Source organism: Castor canadensis, chromosome 1, assembly GCF_047511655.1.
Source record: "Castor canadensis chromosome 1, mCasCan1.hap1v2, whole genome shotgun sequence".
Taxonomy (NCBI): domain Eukaryota; kingdom Metazoa; phylum Chordata; class Mammalia; order Rodentia; family Castoridae; genus Castor; species Castor canadensis.
Genome location: NC_133386.1, coordinates 199,626,775 through 199,645,167, shown reverse-complemented (window position 1 = coordinate 199,645,167; position 18,393 = coordinate 199,626,775). Strand labels below are relative to the sequence as shown.

Here is an 18,393-nt window from a genome sequence, read left to right as displayed (position 1 = left end):
CAACCTAGGTGCCCGCCTAAAGAAGTACTTAATAATATTTGTTAAAACACGCTATGTCGCCAGACATATAACACCAAAAGTGTTGTCAGAGTGGTTCAAGTGGTAGAGCACCTGCCTAGCTAAGCCTAGCCCTAAGTTCAAACCCAATACCACCACAAAAAAAGAAAAAAAACCAAAAAGACTACTTTCAAATAGTAAGTACAGGGCTGGTGGAGTGGCTCAAGTGGTAGAGCACCTGTCTAGCAAAGCCTAACAAGTGTGAGGCCCTGAGATTGAGCCCCGGTAACACTTCACCCCCCCCCCAAAAAAAAAGGATATATTTCAAATAGTAAGTACAGTGACTAACTAATCATACTTAATTGATACAACACCAGGAGACAGCTTTGTTGTTATTGCCATCCTCCAGTGAGGTCTTGGGCTTAGAGGACAGGGACTCAAATTCCATTTGTCCAACTCCAAAGTACTTGCATATTCAGATTCCAGGGCTGGGGGAGTGGCTCAAGCAGTAGAGCATCTGCCTAACAACTGTGAAGCCATAAGTTCAAACCCCAGTACCACAAAAAAAGAAAGAAAAGCCAGATCTTCACCTGAGGCAGGCGGAAAAAAAAAACAAAACTCATTACACCTGTTATCAGATGTACCTGCACCCATGTCTGAGCTTTGTACAATGTTTCTATCTCTCCTTTGCTTTGAGTTACTAATAAACATTCTTGGTCTCTACCTTGATGTGTCCTATAACCTGTTTTTGCAATTCAGTACCCAAAGTCAAGGCAGAGGCTTCCCCCTTTTGGAGACCTCCTTTCGCAGAGTGTTGCCAGTTCTGGTAACACACCCACTCATTACTTCAAGAAATGTTCACTGACCTCCCACTCTGTGACCAAAATATGGAGATAAAACAGTCAAAATCAGGGCCTGGAGAATAACACTCCCTCCCTGGTGAGGAGAACCACATTACTTGCATCATTGCACCCAATGTGCCCCAGTGTGTGTGTGTGTGTGTGTGTCTGGACACATGTAGACACAATTCTCAGAAGTTTTTCATTGCTCCTGCCTGCTCTATCTCTAAGAACTAGCTGCCCACTGAAATCTATCTTTTATAGATTAACCACACAGTAAAGTTAGCTAGGAATACACAAATCCTCCCTTCCTGAACACTCCCTCATCCAAAATTACAAAGGAAGGTCACATCTGGAAGGATGCTTGCCAGATACTGATCACAACAAAAACCAGACACATTACTTTAATCAACACAGAAACTTTGATCATTTATATCTTCTTTAGAATCACTGAAATGCAACTCTCACTGACCTATGTGAATGAGATAAAATGTACACAGCCCACCTTCCAAGAGAGGCTACTTTTTAAAACATTGGCTGACTGGAATGCCCACCTGAGACTCATGAAACTTCCCTCTAAAAAGTTATACAAAAGATTCTTCCTCAGCACAATGATAAAATGGTTGTTGAAAGGTGTGATGTTAATAAAGCTCATTTTTTTCTCTATCACACAGATTCTGGATTCATTGACTTCTTCCAGTGGCAACAGAACCCACCCTTGCTTGGTATATGTTCATTGTTTGTTTCTTTTTTGGGGGGAGATGGGAATTGGTACTGGAGATTGAATTCAGGATCCAAGAGCTCTACCACTTCAATCATTCCCCCAGCCCTTTTTGCTTGCTTGGTTTTTTTTGGTTTTTTTTTTTGCCCAGGGCAGTCTTGGACCACAATTCTCCTGCCTATGCTTCTTTCATAAATGCCAGATTCTGTGTTAAGCTCTTTGCATATTATCTCCCTCAATTCTCAGAATAACCTAAAGAAGTTAGTATCATTAGTATAACCATCTTACAGATAAGAAAATGGAGGCCCAAAGAGCCTCCAGCTGTAATGGGATATGAACAGCTGACCTACTCCAAAGCTTGTGTTCCTCACTACTATGCATTCTACTGCCTGAGACTCAATTTTGGAAAAAAAAGATAACAGAGCAGCCTGGCACTGGTGGCTCATGCCTCTAATCCTAGCTACTTGGGAGGCTGATGTAAGGAGGATCGTGATTGCTGACCAGCTCAGGAAAATAGTTCACAAGACCCCATCTTCAAAATAACCAGATCAAAATGGACTGGAGCGTGGTCCCAAGTGGTAGAGTGCCTGCTTTGCAAGTATGAAGCCCTGATTTCAAACCCCTCTGTCATCAAAAGAGTAAATAAATAAAATACCAGAAAAATGCCAAAGACAGTTGGTTCTGCCCCTTGAAGTGTGTGCATGGAGCCTGAAAGCTTAGAACAGCAGTTCTGTAAGTGTGGTCTGATTTAAAAAACAAACAAACAACAACAACACAACCCAAAAAACTTTCAGGAGTTTGGTGGGGTCGTTTTCTAGTTACATATTTTCAAGACCAGATTTTCTTTCTGTAGTTCAATCTAAAACAATTTATAGTAACAGCTTGAAACAGATGTGAGAATCCAGCTGTCTTCTACTAAACCTGACATTATATTTGCAAAAATATAAAACAATGCCATTTATTCTCACCACGTATTTCTTGGTTTGGGTAAATACAGTTGTTTTTCACTAAAAAAAAAAAAAAAAAATGTTGGGCTGGGTGCCAGTGCCTTATGCCTGTAATCCTAGATACTCAGGAGGAAGAGATCAGGAGACTCACAGTAGCCGCGGTAGTTTTTGAGACCCTATGTTGACAAAACCCAATACAAAACACAGCTGGAGCAATGGCTGAAGTGGTAGAGCGCCTGCCTAGCAAGCAAAAATAAAACAAGAACTAAATATAAAAACATACAAAGTGGAAAGTCGTCTTTTTACTCAAAAATATTCATGTATATAAATTAGGGTTACTCTAGTATAAACCTATGTGGAATTATTTTAAACACTGGGTTTTACATTTTCTTTTCTTAGTTAAAAATATGTTGGACATTTAGTTGCATTCATTTCTTTTTTCTATATGAGATACAGTCTCACTGTGAAGCCCAGGTTGGCCTCAAACTCATGATCTTCCTACTCCTGTCCTTCCCTGCCTAGTACTTCTGGACACAGAGGGCAACCTTCTTCATCGTAAACTGACCATAGCCTAAGCTAGGGGCACCATGACAGCACTCGCGCAGCTAGCTGCCAGTTCCCTGACACCACCATTACTGAACCAGGAGATCTTGATGCAGTGGGGCATCCAGAACTTCCTGTGGAAGGGACTTTCAAGAGGCAACTCCACTTCAGAGAGATGTGGCTACGGTTTCAGCAGGACCTGGTCTAGGACCTCGGCCTCTAGGGTATAACACCAGTTTATTGCTTCTCCTTTTCTCCGTCACCCTGCAGGGCCGCGACATGCTTGCGGTTCACTGCCGCACAGCACAGCTTAGTTGCCGACCTCGTGCCTCTCCGGAGGTGGGTCCTCTCCTGCCAGCGGCCTCAGGTAGATGGAGAAGTTCAGCCAATCCGCAGCGCTCTTAGGCAAAAACGCGAACCTAAGAGGTAAAGTTTAGGACAGGAATGTGAGCCAATCCAGCAGCGCGCTGCCTGAGCGATTGCCTCGAGTACCCATTTGGAGACGCCAGTTATAGCGGGGCGGGACCGTGGACAGTGGTCCAATCCGTGACGGGAGAAGGCGAATTTGAACCAATTAAAACTGAAAAGGTGGGAAGGGGCGGAGCTCGCCTGGTGGATGCACGATTGTGGTGAGAGATCAGCTTTCTCTGCTAGTTCTCACCCTGGGAGTCCTTAGCTCTTTGAATACAAAAGCGAGGGGGTCAGGGAGTTCCTGGAGTGGGGCGTGGAGGCATCGCCCGGGAAAGCCTGAGAGCGAGAGCGTCTTAGTTGGTGGAGCCACTGGAAGCTAGCGGGCAGGCATCGAGGAAGCGGAGGCTGGTTGGGGGGCGGTACTTCCGGGGGTGGAGCTTTCTCGAAACGGGGGCGGGACCTGTTGCTAAGGTTAGGCCAAGGGGGCGGAGCTAGTAGAAGATCTTTGGTGTGACCTAGGAGAAAGAAGGATGGTAACTGACGCAGGCGTCTTGGGATGGGTCATGTGTTGCCCGAGGCCTTGGAGTAGCAAATGATAGCTAAGGGCTGAACGTTAAGGTTGCTGGGGAAGTTACCTGCCCTAACCCGCTGTCCTCTCTTCAGGGAACCACTGTTGGGGACCTTTCTTAGGCGCCCTTTCCTTCCTGGGATGCTATGGAGTTCCCAGAACACAGTCAGCAGCTGCTGCAGAGCCTCCGGGAGCAGCGGTCCCAGGGCTTCCTTTGTGACTGCACCGTGATGGTGGGTAGCACCCAGTTCTTGGCCCACCGGGCTGTGCTGGCCTCTTGCAGCCCATTCTTCCAGCTTTTCTACAAGGAACGGGAATTGGACAAGAGGGATCTGGTGTGTATTCACAATGAGATTGTCACTGCCCCAGCCTTTGGGCTACTTCTGGACTTTATGTATGCTGGCCAGCTGGCCCTGAGGGGGGATACCCCTCTAGAGGATGTGCTGGCAGCTGCCAGCTATTTGCACATGAACGACATTGTCAAGGTGTGTAAGCAACGGCTGCAAGCCCGGGCTTTGGCAGAGGCGGATAGTACCAAGAAGGAGGAGGAAACCAACTCACAGCCCCCTAATTTGGAGTTTTTGTCCAGTACTTGCCGTGGCCCCCAGCCTTCCTTGGCATCTGCTGAGACATCAAGCCATTGGGGCAAAGAGGAATGGAAAGGCCCTACCCCTCCTTTAGCTATTACCCGTCCTTCAGATGAGCCACCAATGCCTGGTGGGGCTGACACTACACAACCCAGCATGGAGGTTGACTCACCACATCTGCGGGCACCTCCCCCACCAGTGGCTGATGTGTCTGTCTCTCTCGCCAGCCCTAGTAGCTCCACAGAGACCATTCCAGCAAACTATTTTTCTTCTGGACTTCCAGCAGTTTCAGTGGAGCCCCTGCCTCCTCTTGATGTGGGTCCTGAGAATTTGAGGGTGGTGGAACCAAGGGATACTACAGGAGGAACATTACAGGGCTTCTATCCCCCAACATCAGCTCCAGCCCCAGTCTCAGTCTCAGCCCCAGTTTCATCCCAGGTTCCAGCCCCAGCTGAGGCTGAACTGGTCCAAGTCAAAGTAGAAGCTATTGTGATTTCTGATGAGGAGACTGATGTGTCAGACGAACAGCCTCCAGTCCCTGAGGGACTGTTCTCACCTGGAGGAGCAATGTATGGGGGACAGCCCTCCCAGCCAGAGGCTTTTGAGGAGCCAGGGGCAGCAGGACTAGAGGAAGTGGGGCCAAGCGACCACTTTTTGCCTCCAGACCCTCACCTACCGTACCATTTGCTGCCAGGTCCAGGTCAGTATCATCGAGGACTGGTGACCTCACCCCTCCCTGCACCCCCAGCCCTGCACGAGCCACTTTATCCACCTTCTGAGTATGAAGCAGCTCCAGGAACCTTTGGGGTCTTTACTGAGGATGTTCCCACCTGCAAGACATGTGGAAAGACCTTCTCATGTTCTTACACACTACGGCGACATGCTACGGTTCACACACGTGAGCGACCCTATGAATGCCGCTACTGCCTGCGAAGTTACACACAGTCAGGGGACCTCTACCGCCACATCCGAAAGGCTCACAATGAGGACCTGGCTAAACGCAGCAAACCGGATCCAGAGGCTGGCTCCAATCTAGGAATGCAGCCCCTCCCTGGCTCACCAACAGCAGACAGACAGAGCAGTAGTGGTGGAGGGCCACCCAAAGATTTTATACTTGGCCCCAAAAGTTAACATCTGGGGCAGCAAGAGCTGATGCCAGGCCTGCTCTTACCATACTTAGATGGAACAGAAAGTCAGAGGCATCTCACCCCTGCTGGATGACAGAACTAAGGTTCTGCCTAGGCTTGAAAGTTCCTATCTTTTCCTTTGTCCAGGGAGATAAATTGGACTCTTAGGGGCAGAGATCAGCTAGCTCTCTCCAAGAGCACTGGGATTTTTCCTGAGGTGTAATTACTTCTCACTTTGGAACATAAAGCTAGCAGTGAAAGTATCTCTTTGAACTGGTGTTGGTTGGCTTCTTCCACAAACCTGCATGCCTTCATAGATCTTCTCCAGTTCTTTTACCTGATACCTGTACTTTGGTTAGGTGTGGAGGTCTGATCACTTATGAGGAAAAAAGTGACATAGGCAGAGGGCAATGTAGACTTATGAAAGGTATACAAATTAGGGATTCTTACACAATTATGGCTTATTTTGTGTTTGTTTGTTTCTGTGGCTTATTACTGTACTTGAGCTTTTGTGTTTTGGGCTGTACTGTATTGGATACTTCATATAAATGCTCATTTAATCCTCAACAACTTTATAGGGTATTAGTCCCACCCATATTTTTTTGCACCCTCATTGACAAGGAAACATGAGACTCAAAACTCAAAGTTAACTTTTCAAAGTCACAGAGCTGGTTAAAGGGAAAGCCAGAGCCGGGCGCCGGTGGTTCATGCCTGTAATCCTAGCTACTCAGGAGGCAGAGATCAGGAGGATCGTGGTTCAAAGCCAGCCTGAGCAAATAGTTACCAAGACCCTATCTCAAAACTATCCATTACAAAAAAGGACTGGCTCAAGGTGTAGGTCCTGAGTTCAAACTGTAGTACCACAAAAAGAAAAAAAAAAAAAGGCAAGCCAGGATTTGAACTTGGCTTGTGACTCCAGACATTGTGTAGGCTATACTGGTTTAAAACATTGCTCAAGGAAGTTACCCAAGAACTGGAAGTTGCTTTCTTTTCTTGTCCTTTTGTGTGTGTGGCTTTGTTTCCTTAACTTGTCATCTCTACCTTCCACCTAGAAAGACCTTTGGTTGATTGTTTCAACAATAGATAGTATATTGATGACTTGAATTTTTTTGCTTACATGTCAATTGTGAACTGAGATGAGAAATTGAAAGAAAACTGTAAACCCTGTGATGATAGACTCATGGGGTAAGTTGAGGGCTTGTGAAGGTTTTGGAATGATAACTATTTGGGAGAGCTAAAGCAGGAAACCCTACATGGAGGATTCTCTGGTCCCGAACTGTTACTTCAGAAGTGTAGGGCTGGGAATGGAGCTCAGTAGTAGAGTGCTTGCCTAGCATGCATGAGGCCCTGGGTTTGATGCCTAGTACCAGAAAGTGGAAAAAAAAAAAAAAAAGTGATGACAATAGCCTAGAGAAGTTGAATTGCTCACCTAAGGAAAAAGCAAAGAGTTTGGAGTGTTCATGTGGAATGGGGGAGAAAGAGCTGTAGGAACTAAGAAAAGAGTGCCCATGCTGAGGTGAAGAGTGGAGCTATAGCATGAACTAGCAGGCTCATTGACACACAAAGACCTGAGTGCAAATAAATCAGGAAGTAAAACAGAAAAGGTGAAAATATAAGTAAACTTTTTGAATTTTTTTCTATCTTTTGGGGTATTTATGTCATATTCAGCACTGTGATTTTTCCTACTAGTGATTGCTTTTGAGATACAGAAAGGACACAGCTAAGCAATGAAGATTTGACAAAGGAAACACCTTCATTAGTGCATTATGAGAAGCAAAAGTTGATGCTTAACATTTTTGCTGCTGAAAGAGTGAATTCTAAAGCTGGCTGCAGCGGTACATGTCTATAGTTCCTGCTACTTGGAAGGATAAGGCAGAAGGATCCCTTGAGACCAGATGTTTGGGACCAGCCTGGGTAACAAAGCAAGACCCTATCCCCACCCCCCAAAAATATAGTAAATTCTATACCTTTCAAATTTGGGAGGTGGCATACTGGAGTTTGAACTCAGGCTTTGAACTTGTGAGGCAGTAGCTCTACTGCTTGAGCCACACCTCCACCACACTTCCAGCTGCCACACATACCTTTTTTTTTTTTTTGAGGCAGGATCTATGTAGCTCAGGCTGGCTTCCAACTCACAATCCTCCCTCAGCCTTACAAGTGCTAGGATTATAGGCATGCTTGAGAAGACCTGGCTCATGTTCCTTGTATTGGAATAACCATCTAGTTTGTCTTTCAAATGGTTTCTAGTTTTGTTTATGCAAATGCATTACTGCCTTAATTCCTTGGTGGAACAAGGTAAGATATAAATACAATAAAAGCTTTTCTACATGAATGGAGCCCTTTTTCCAAAGTCTTCCCTACAAGAAAAATCAAAACGTCCATAAGAATCAATTGCCTTCTAGCATGGTGGCTCACACCTGTAATTCTAGCTAGTCAGGAGGCAGAGACAAGGAGGATCATAGTACAAGGCCAGCCCAGGCAAAAAGTTCATGAGACCCCCCCCCCCCCCGCCATCTCAACCATGGGCATGATGGCACCTTCCTGTCATCCAAGCTACACAGGAAGCATAAACAGGATGAAAGACCAACCTTGCCTGGGCATAAAAGTGAGACCCTATTCAAAAAATAACTAAAAAGTAAAAAGGCTGGCACATAGTAACATACTCAATTGCCTTCAAGAGTGGATTTTATAGTAATTTCTCAACTTGAAAAAACAGAAAATAAATCTATTGCCTTAGAGCACCAGTTCCCTAAAAGCAAGGCATAATAGATATCTACGTGTATATGTAGTACGTATTTCTCTAGACAGTTTGGTGAACACAGTAACCATTGCATTGGTCACATCACTGCCATGTGCACCAAAGAGGCTCTGGGTTGGGAGTATAGCTCACTGGTAGAGCACTTGGCTAGCATGCTTGAACCTCTGGGCTTGATTCCCTAGCAAAAAACAAACACGTTTAAAACTGGACAGGTGACACATGAATATAATCCCAGCTACTTATAAGGCTCAGGCAGAATCCAGGCGTCCAGGAGTTCAAGGCCAGCCTGAGCAATTTTAATGAGACCATGTCTAAAAAAATAAATAATGGGGAAGAGTGCTAGGGATCGATCAAACCCAGGGCTTTGTGCATGCTAGGCAAGTGCTTTGCCACAGAGCTACACCCTCAGCCCTTAAAATTGTCTGAATATTAGTGCAGGTAGTATGGAGTTCAGGCAAAATTGTAAAGGTGGTAGGTCTAAGTTTGGGAAACACTTTTTTTTTTTGTCTTTTCTTTTTTGGTGCTGGTATACAACCCAAGGCCTCGCGCATGCTACGAAAGCGCTGTACCACCGAACTACATCCCAGCCCCTGGGAAACACTTTCTAATATGTCTCTCAGGTACCTAAGTATGACCACTCATATTCAAAATCTTTAAATCCTGTGTGGAAACAAAGTGTGGTGAAATGAGCAACCTCTTCCTCCACAAACTTCTGATTACAGAGATTTAGGGAGCCTCCAGTTGATTCCTTCAGGATATAGGCTTGTGAAATTCCCTCAAGACCAACATCAGACTGCTTTCCTTTGTCTACTTTTCTGTTCACTGACATCACCATTAGGAGCTTCGCATCAAAACAAAAACTGAAAGATAAGCCTGACCACTGTGCTATCTCTTAGTAGTGCTAAGAAAAGGATTAGTGAAATAAGTTTCTAAAATGCATTTTTAAATATTAATTTTATTTTTTTCCTCCTAAATGTAGAAGACAGCTTATGGTAACATCAGGTTTTTGAAATACAAGATAATAGAACATCAGAAAGCAAAACCAGCATGAAACAAATGAAACATAAAACACGACAAAATTTTTTAAAAAAATTTAAAAGCATGGTAAGGCAGATTATTTAAGGGGAAGTCATGACAATAGGTATAGGAACCACTACAACCAGGTTTTGCAGTGGGGGACAGAGATGAGGCACAAGTCTTAACTCCAACAAGGCAGGTAGGACTTATAATTAAGGGATAGGGTAGATAAGGATCAGTGAATGGAAAATTATTAAGAGGAAACACAATAAAGAGTTTCTGGCTAAACTGACTTGACAGGATTTACCATGATAAAATTTTATCAATAAACCTAAGTTTAACAATTTAAGAAGTAAAACATTCTACTTCTTGTATTTGTTAGTTCTGTCCTTGGGCTTTATGAGATTATTTGCAGAAAACCTTTTTGATGTATGCTGATAGTTGTATTATTTAAAATACAGAGAGGAACAAAAAGGAGGCTAGCCCATTTGAAGAGTTGGGTATTGCTGACAAACTAGAGTGTTTTTAATTTTTTTTTCCTCAGAAATCTATTTGGTTTATGGTTTTTATATGGTGACAAGTGACACATGCTTATTACCTCCACTTATAAAGGTAGCAATGATGCTACATTATGTTAGCTACTATTCAGATACACAATTATTTAGTATTGTGGATTATGACTATTATCATATGTGTAAACATAGTGATAAGGGAGCTCCTGGTTGACAGAACTTACTGAGCTAAACCTACACTAGATGTGCACCCTACTTTCATGCCCAACCCAGCTTTACCAGTGTTCTATCAGGTATTTCCAAGATACTGAGCAGTAACAGCCTTTCTTGTTGCTTCCCTGCCCTGTAAGGAACCGATCTCTTGCAAAATACAGGATGACAGGTTAACGAAGAGATTTAGGTTTTTATCCTGCTCTGTTGTGGTATTGTTTCCAGATGGCATGGTAATCTGTCTTTACTATGATTTTTAGACAAATGAGCATACTGTACATCTGTATCTATTAAAAATTAAATTTTTTTTTGGCATAAAGACTGAAGGGTTATTGAATAAATACTTGTGCTTGACTCTAGAAGTTTTAAGATAGGACAGTTTAATGAAAAAGTAAGTATACTATGTGATCTGAGTAACAGCAATAAGCAAGGAGTAGAAATTACCAGAAAATAATAGAAGATGCTTTTTAGTTTTCTTTGTAGTGTTGCCCCCCCCGGGAAGAATCCAGAGCCCCACTCATGCTAGGCAAATGCTCTAACACCAAACTACCTTCCTGGCCCTTGTTTTTTTGAGACAAATCTTGCCATGTAGCCCAGACTACCCTCAGCTTCCTGAATGCTGGGATTGGGAATGCACTACTGTACCTGGTTAGAGACATTCTTACAGGGGAAAAAGAATCTGAACGTGTTTGAAATGTTAAGGAGACTAAGGGATTTAAATAAAAAATGATTAATTTCAAGCCTTTCATTTAAATATAATTGGGCCCAATTTAAAATTACCTAGTTTCACAAAAATGTATTTACCAGTTTGATTTGGGCATCTGAGGAAACAGAAACTCCTTTCTGCCTAACCTTACTATTTCATCCTCTGCTAGTCTTCTCTGTATATAAATACACCTAACAGCATCTCATTAAAGTCTATGCCAGAAATAGATTAATCCATACCAGAGGACTGTTTCCTAGTTTACTTCTCAAAGCAAAAACCCTCAACAATAACATGTATTAAAAATGATATGTGGATAGGCTAAAGAAAAAAAAAACAACATACAGATGGTCTAAGTATCAAAGAGCTTGTTTAGAACAGGAAACAAAACAAATCCACCTGGATCAGAGATATAAGATTAATTTATCTTGCTGAGGCTCAGGTTTTCCTTTGATGGATCTTTAATGGTCCACCCAAGTTCACATGAAGGAGCATCTTTTTTCTTCATTAACCAAACATGCCCAGGTACAGCTGCTTCTCTTTCCTATGGTAGCTGTTGAGTTCCGACTGTGTCAGCTGGAGGTACCGCCGGACATTGGCATCTTGGAAGATGATGAGAAGGCAATTAAGATGAGAAGGTAATTAGAGACAGACCATGACCACAGGTTGGACAAGAGAAGGTTGTGAATATAGTCCCATTTATTTTCTCTCTCCAAAATCTGAGAATACCACAATTGTTCCATGTAATAGTAAATTCCATTACTAACACCACTTTGAATTTTTAAAAAGTCTCTATACCTGTCTGGATGGGTTGCTAGTTTTATAATTTAATGAAAGGGAGTTTGATGAAATAGTTATTATTCACATAGGTGGCATTTAATCTATGGGTTTTTGTTTGCTTTTAGATGGGGTCTTGTGATGTTGTCTAGGCTGGTGCTGAACTCACAGGTTCAAGCAGCTCTTCATTCTCAATATACCAGAGTAGTTGAGACTATAAGGCATGTGCCATCATGACCAGCTAGTAGAACTTAATCTATGTGCTTGAAGGTAAGAAACATGAACAAATAGCTCATATTTCACATCTTTATTAATTTGCAGTAGTTTAGCATTATTTAAATTAGTGAGATTTTACTGCACTGCTGTGCTTGGGGCCCCTCTGCTTCTAACCTCCAGTAGCTGCTCTAAGCCACAATGACAAATGGGAGACAATTTTCAGTACTGAACCAACCAACAAGAATGAGCCTGCTTTTTTTTTTTTTTTTTTTTTTTTGTAGTACTGGGGTTTGAACTCAGGGCCTTGAGCCACTCCATCATTGAGCCAATGGTGATGGATTTTTTTCAAGATAGGGTCCTCAAACTATTTGCCCGGGTTGGCTCTGAACCAAGATCCTCCTGATCTCTACCTCCTGATTACAGGTGTGAGCCACCAGTGCCTGGCATGAGCCTGCTATTTACTTCACAGTATCCTTTTTGCCTTAGAAACAAAGTGCAAACTCTCAAATTTTTTTAGTAGGCCAATTCTTTTTCTAGGTCAAACCTGGAGTTAGCTGGAGCTGAAGAGTTGGAGCTGAAGAATAAAATGATGGCAAACGCAAAGGCCAGCCCCTCGCTGGAGAGCAGGCAGAATGAGGGTTATCAAGTTTAACTGGGATTCACATGCTATTCCAGTCACAGTGTTAAAGGGTATGACTTAAATATTAAAAAATAATGCTTCTAAAATTTCCTTTCAGATGGTGGAGTGGCTCAAGTGGTAGAGCACCTACACAGAAAGCATGAGGCCCTAAGTATAAGCCCCAGTATCACCAAAAACTAAAATAAATAAAGCACAGTGAAGAGGCCTTGCACTCTTCCTATCAATAAAAAAAAAAAATTCCCTTTTGCTAGGTGCCGGTGGCTCACACCTATAATCCTAATTACTCAGGAGGCAGAGATGAGGAGGTTCAAAACCAGCCCAGGGGAATAGTTCTCCAGACCCTATCTTGAAAAAACACAATACAAAAACAGGGCTGGTGGAGTGGCTCAAGTGATAGAGCACTTAGCTAGCAAGCTTCGCAAGCATAAGGCTCTGAGTTCAAGCCCCAGTGCCACCAAAAAACAAAAAATAAATTCCCTTTCATGCAGAATTGGGTGACTACAGAAAATGATATTGCAGTGTAACTTTCAAAAAGCTAAAAGGACTTCCAAACCTTTTACCATAAAGGAATGATAAGTATTTGAGTAGGTATGTTTAACCTGACTTAAATATTATATAGTGTATATACCTATCAAAACATTACATGGTGTGGGTGGCACACACCTATAATCACAACACTTAGGAGGAGGTAGGAGAATCTCAAGTCCCAGACCCGTGTGGGCTACACAGTGGAACACTGTCTCAAAAATAAATAAATTAAATAAATAAATAAATTCTAAAAATATGAGCAAGCAGTGTAGTATCTGTTTGGCATGTGCAGGGCCCTGTGTGTGTGTGTGGGGGGGGGAAGTAACAGAAATTTTATTTAATTAATTTTGCTGTTGCTGGAGTTTGAACTCTGGCTTGCTAGGCAGGCACTCTACCATTTGAGCCACATCCCAGCCTCGTATTTTACATATATGTGAAAAACAGGCTTGTATACATAAAAACATGCATGTATATACAACAGGCATAAACCAAGAATAGGCATATATAAACACATACATCTGTTTAAGCTTAATATTTCCTAAGGGTATACACACAATTAATATTGCTTTCTTATAGAAGCAAGAACACAGGCGTGGAAGAAGCCTTGCTCACTGTATACCTTTCCATAAATACCACCACTACACCAAGACTTTTGTTTTTTGTTTTTTTTGCCATACTGGGGTTTTAACTCAGGGCCTATACCTTGAGTCACTCCACCAGCCCATTTTTGTGATGGGTCTTTTTGAGATAGGGTCTCACAAAGGGGCTGGCTTCAAACCTTGATCTTCCTGTTCTCTGCTTATTGAGTAGCTGTGATGATAGGCAGAGTAGCTAGGATTATAGGCGTGAGCCACTCCTTAAGTTTCAAGTACTACCTTTTCTTGGGCAGTACTGGGGTTTGAACTCAGGGCCTCATCTTTGCTTTGTAGGCTCTCTCCCACTTGAGCAACTCTGCCAACCCGTTTTTGTGTTGGGTACTTCTGAGACAGGATCTCGGTTTTTCTTGCCCCAGCTGGCCTCTAAACTCGATCCTCCTGATCTCTGCCTCCTGTGTAGCTAGTATTACAGGCATGAGCCACTGGCGCCCAGCATAATCTATCCCCTAAACACTGTCTGTTGATAGCAGGACAATTTCATTTGTCCTCTCTACTTCAATGCCCTTCTCACTCACCTTTAGGCTGCCTACTGACAGCAGCCAGGAGGTATTGCCGAGCCTGGTCATAGTCCTGCAGATGGAAAAAGGCTACTCCAGCCCGATACAAGGCCTTGGCATTATCAGGCTGTTGGTCCAGGACTTTCTGACTATATTCCCTCACTCGTTCGTAGTTCACTGGCTCCATCTGAAGGAGACAGGCTAATCGGCCAAATTAAAGGTGGAAAGAAGAAGGAAAAGGGGCTTATTAAATCAGTTTCCACTTGCCATCTCAAAGAAGTCCCCAGTGTTCACTCATATGACAAATGCTAAAGTGTCCCCATGTGCCACACCCTCTTGCAAGCACTAAAGATACAGTAGTGAATAAAAGCTTTACATACTTGAAATCTACTTCAGTATCTACCAATTGTCATTGTGTACCTAATGCTGTGCTAGGCCCAGCCACAGACTGAAAAGAACATACTTTAAAATTTTATCTAAAACTCTTCTTCATTGTGTCTCCTCTATCCAAGGTTCTAGGTCTTCAATTCCCCATCTCACCACAGTTCTTTTTTTTTTTTTTCTTTTTGGTGGAACTGGGATTTGAATTCAGGGGTTCATGCTCACAAAGCAGGTGCTCTACCATTTGAGTCACACCTCTAGTCTATTTTGCTCTCGTTATTTTGGAGGTAGGGGTCTCAGGAAGTATTTCCCAGGGCTGGCCTCAAGCCACAATCCTCCCAATCTCAGCCTCCCTTATGCTAGGCAGAAACCACCAGCATCTTGCTCACCATAATTCTTGTATTATAGCTTTGCTAACAATGATTGTTCTTTTGTTTGTTTTCCCTGAGGTACTGGAGATTGAACTCAGGGCTCCACCTTGAGCCACTCCACCAGCCCTATTTTTGTGAAGGGTTTTTCAAGATAAGATCTCATGGAACTATATGGCTTTGAACTGCAATCCTCCTGATCTCTACTCCTGATCGGAATAGCTAGGATTATAGGCCTGAGCCACCAGCACCCAGTCACAATGGTTGTTATTATGTAAGGAAATAGCAAGCACTGTATTGTGTTTGATATACTCTCAATTAATTATCTACACTATGAAATTGGTTTTACTATACCCATTTAATGGATGAAGAAATCATGACTGAAAAGTTAAGCAAATTGTCTAAGATCTCATGGTTTTAGGTGGAATAAATATGAAATTTGAACCAAGTGTACTAACTTCAAAATCTTTTCCCTTTTTTTTCCCCTCAGTACTAGGGACTGAAGCCGTGGCCTCACTCATGTTACACAAGCATTCTACCATTTGAGCCATGGCTCCAGCCCCCAAAAATCATCATTTTAAATGGCAATATATCACTTTGCTATTCTCATGGATAATTTAATGGGACCTCAAAATAAAAACCTAGTTAGGAGGCAATGTTCACATCCATGTCAGCCTTGAAGAAGGGAAATACTGAAGGCTAGAGGTGTGGCTAAGCAGTAGTGTGCCTTCCTAGCAAGCAAGAGGCCCTGAGTTCAAACCCTAGTGTAGCCAGGAAAAAAAAAAAAAAAAGGTGACCTGGGCTTGTTTGCATCCCTTCTACAACATCCCCACCAAGTGGTCATGTGGTTTATACTGAGCTATTCCCCAGTAGTCAACTCATCCATCACCTGAGCTTCATTAATTCATTTGATAACTAGTTATCAAGAATTGGCCATGTACAAACACTAAACAAGAAACATAATAAAAGGAACAAGACACACCTTTTTTTTTTTTTTTTGTCAGAACGGGGGTTGAAATCAGGGCCTCAGGTTTCCCAGGCAGGCATTCTACCACTTGAGCCACCCCACTAGCCCTTTTTTGTGTTGGGTATTTTCGGAACAGGGTCTCACAAACTATTTGCCAGGGCTAGCTTCAAATCATTATCCTTCTGAGCTCTACCTCCCAAGTATCTAATTACAGGCATAAATCACCAGCACCCAGCTCAAGGTACACATCTTGACTATTAAATAGAGCTTGTGTATCCGAGTCCCCCACTGGGAGGAATATATAATAAACAAACGAAAATTTAAGAGTACTTTGAGTAAAACTGTGTTGGAGCCGGGTATCAGTGGTTCACACATGTAATCTTAGCTACTCAGGATGGCCTTTCAAAGCCAGCTTGGGCAAATAGTTCGTGAAACCTCATCTCAAAAATACCCAATACAAAATAGTCCTGGCTGACTGGCTCAAGTGGTAAAGAGCCTGCTTTGCCAGTGAGAAGCTCTGCTCAAAGCCCTGAGTTCAATCCCACCAAAAAAAGACGGGGGCTCTTTTCTCTTAGTAAACTAACCCTCATACTATGGCATTTCTTTACCCAAAGGCTACCTGGAAATGGAGGAAGATAATGGTTAAGCAAGTTATCTGGTTAATAGGAAAGAGGACAAACTACACAAACCATGGAATATAAATCATCTACACCACCAGCTGAAGGAAATAACTTGTTTCTTAAACATCACATTTCCTTAACGCCAGTTTTTCTACAGTATGAAAAATGTTTTAAACTTATCAGCATCCTAAGAGCTTGTTGGAAACGCATACAGACCCTAGACCCACTAAATCAATCTGAATCTCTGGGGGTAGGGCCCAGGAAGTTGTGTTTTCACCAACCCTCCAAGTGAGGTTTGAGAAGCCCTGCTCAATAGCAATTTAATAAGAGTTCTTTAAGTTGGAAATCGATTTCAATTCATGTCAGAATAACTGGATGGCCGCAGAACAGAACGTCAGTGTTTTTAATGTTGAAAATGTGTTGTTCCTTCCTTGATGCTCTCTACCCACCCTCATCCCTGTTCTTACCAGCCAGATTGTTGTAGCAGTCTGTCTGGGTGGTGTGCAGTATGTTTTCTTGTTCAGGTGTAAGAGCCGGGCCCTGAGGTCCTAGATTAGGTATCGGGGAAGGCAGACTCGGGTCCAAACCCCGCAGCTGCAGTAGAGCTCGGTGGTACCTACTCACAGCTTCCCGGTATTTCCCTTCCCGGTAGCGTTGGTTCCCTTCCTCCTTGTACAGCTGAGCCTCCTGCAGGCGCTTCTCCATAACTTTGGTTGCCCAGTGCTCTTGCAGAATTGGGAAGTGGAAGAGCAATTGAAGCTCTGGGGTTGGAATCCAAATAACTGGGATTTAGCAGCCCAGTTATTTGGGAGGGCGGAAAATTACCCTTCCCCAAGAGGGCCCCCGGGAGGGGAGCTTTGCTGGTTTCTACTACAGCCCCCACCTCTCCTCTTGAAGTGTTTCTCAGTCTCCAGAAGTGCAGGTAACAAGTTAGGAAGAGGATGTGGGGATACCGAAGCCAAGGATTAAGTGGTTCCCTAAAGTGGCGATCCCGGAGTGAGGCGACTCCCCGAAAGAGCAAAGGCCCTCCGGAGGAGTCCACACGCCTGCATAACTCACTTCCTCCTTCCAGACACACCGCCCCACCCCCGACCTGGAAGTGAAAAGGAGTGGGCGGTAACGACAGCTACGCCAAATCGAAAGGGCTTGGCCCCTTCCACCTATTTATTTGTCCTTACTCAATAGACAGTTACCGGTGACTGTGCTGTGAGATGAGGAACGAGGCGAATGAGGTCCGTGGCAATAAACCGCAGGTGGGGCTGAGGGAGCCGCATAAGCATCCCAGCTACAAGCCCACCAAGTACCCGGGCAGTTCCAGGCCCTCTGCAGAGGCCCAAGCCCGGACGTTTCCTCAAGAGCTTCTGGTTAAGGTCGGGAGCACGGAAAGGAAAGGGTCCGACCTGCAGCAATATGGTATCTAAAGGGTCGCGTACATTGCGCCACGACGCCCAATCAGAAGCGCTTCTGAAAAAGTAATCCCGCAGAAACGACCCCACCTTCCCAGCACACCAACCCGGGGCGGGGGCAAACGCTTCGCCAATTGAAAAATCAAGACGATCACAGATGGCCAATGAGGGCGGCAGACGACGATTCAAGCTGGCCAATGACAGAAATAAAAGGCGGGGTTAGGACGCCCGTTGCTAGGTAGAAGTTCAGATGTTCAGAGAAAAGGTTACTATAGTTCTTGGTTTTGAAAAGCCTTTTTACCTACTAGCTCACGAAAATAATTACTAGTTGTCTTTCATATTGCAACAGCTTGCTTTCCGGATTTTGTTGTTAGTCTCAAAAAGCTGCTTTCACACG

General features: G+C 43.6%; 2 protein-coding genes across 3 annotated transcripts; one reads left to right on the top strand and one right to left on the bottom strand.

Moving 5' to 3' along the window:
* The first annotated feature begins 3,637 nt into the window (after nucleotides 1–3,637).
* Nucleotides 3,638–8,072, top strand: Zbtb3 (zinc finger and BTB domain containing 3). The gene is made up of 2 exons (XM_074047414.1): nucleotides 3,638–3,676; nucleotides 4,122–8,072. The coding sequence occupies exon 2, from the start codon at nucleotides 4,173–4,175 to the stop codon at nucleotides 5,742–5,744; it is 1,572 nt and encodes a 523-aa protein (XP_073903515.1). The 5' UTR covers nucleotides 3,638–3,676; nucleotides 4,122–4,172; the 3' UTR covers nucleotides 5,745–8,072.
* A 1,363-nt stretch (nucleotides 8,073–9,435) lies between these two features.
* Ttc9c (tetratricopeptide repeat domain 9C) lies at nucleotides 9,436–18,267 on the bottom strand. 2 transcript variants are annotated; one of them, XM_020156446.2, is made up of 3 exons: nucleotides 17,784–18,267; nucleotides 14,273–14,455; nucleotides 9,436–11,542 (listed from the first exon to the last, which is right to left on the bottom strand). In XM_020156446.2, exons 2-3 carry the CDS (start codon nucleotides 14,439–14,441, stop codon nucleotides 11,448–11,450), a joined length of 264 nt encoding a protein of 87 aa, XP_020012035.2. In that variant the 5' UTR covers nucleotides 14,442–14,455; nucleotides 17,784–18,267; the 3' UTR covers nucleotides 9,436–11,447. The 2 variants fall into 2 exon arrangements, with proteins under 2 accessions (XP_020012035.2, XP_073903555.1); XM_074047454.1 differs by lacking the exon at nucleotides 17,784–18,267 and adding an exon at nucleotides 17,058–17,777.
* Between the last annotated feature and the right edge of the window lie 126 nt (nucleotides 18,268–18,393).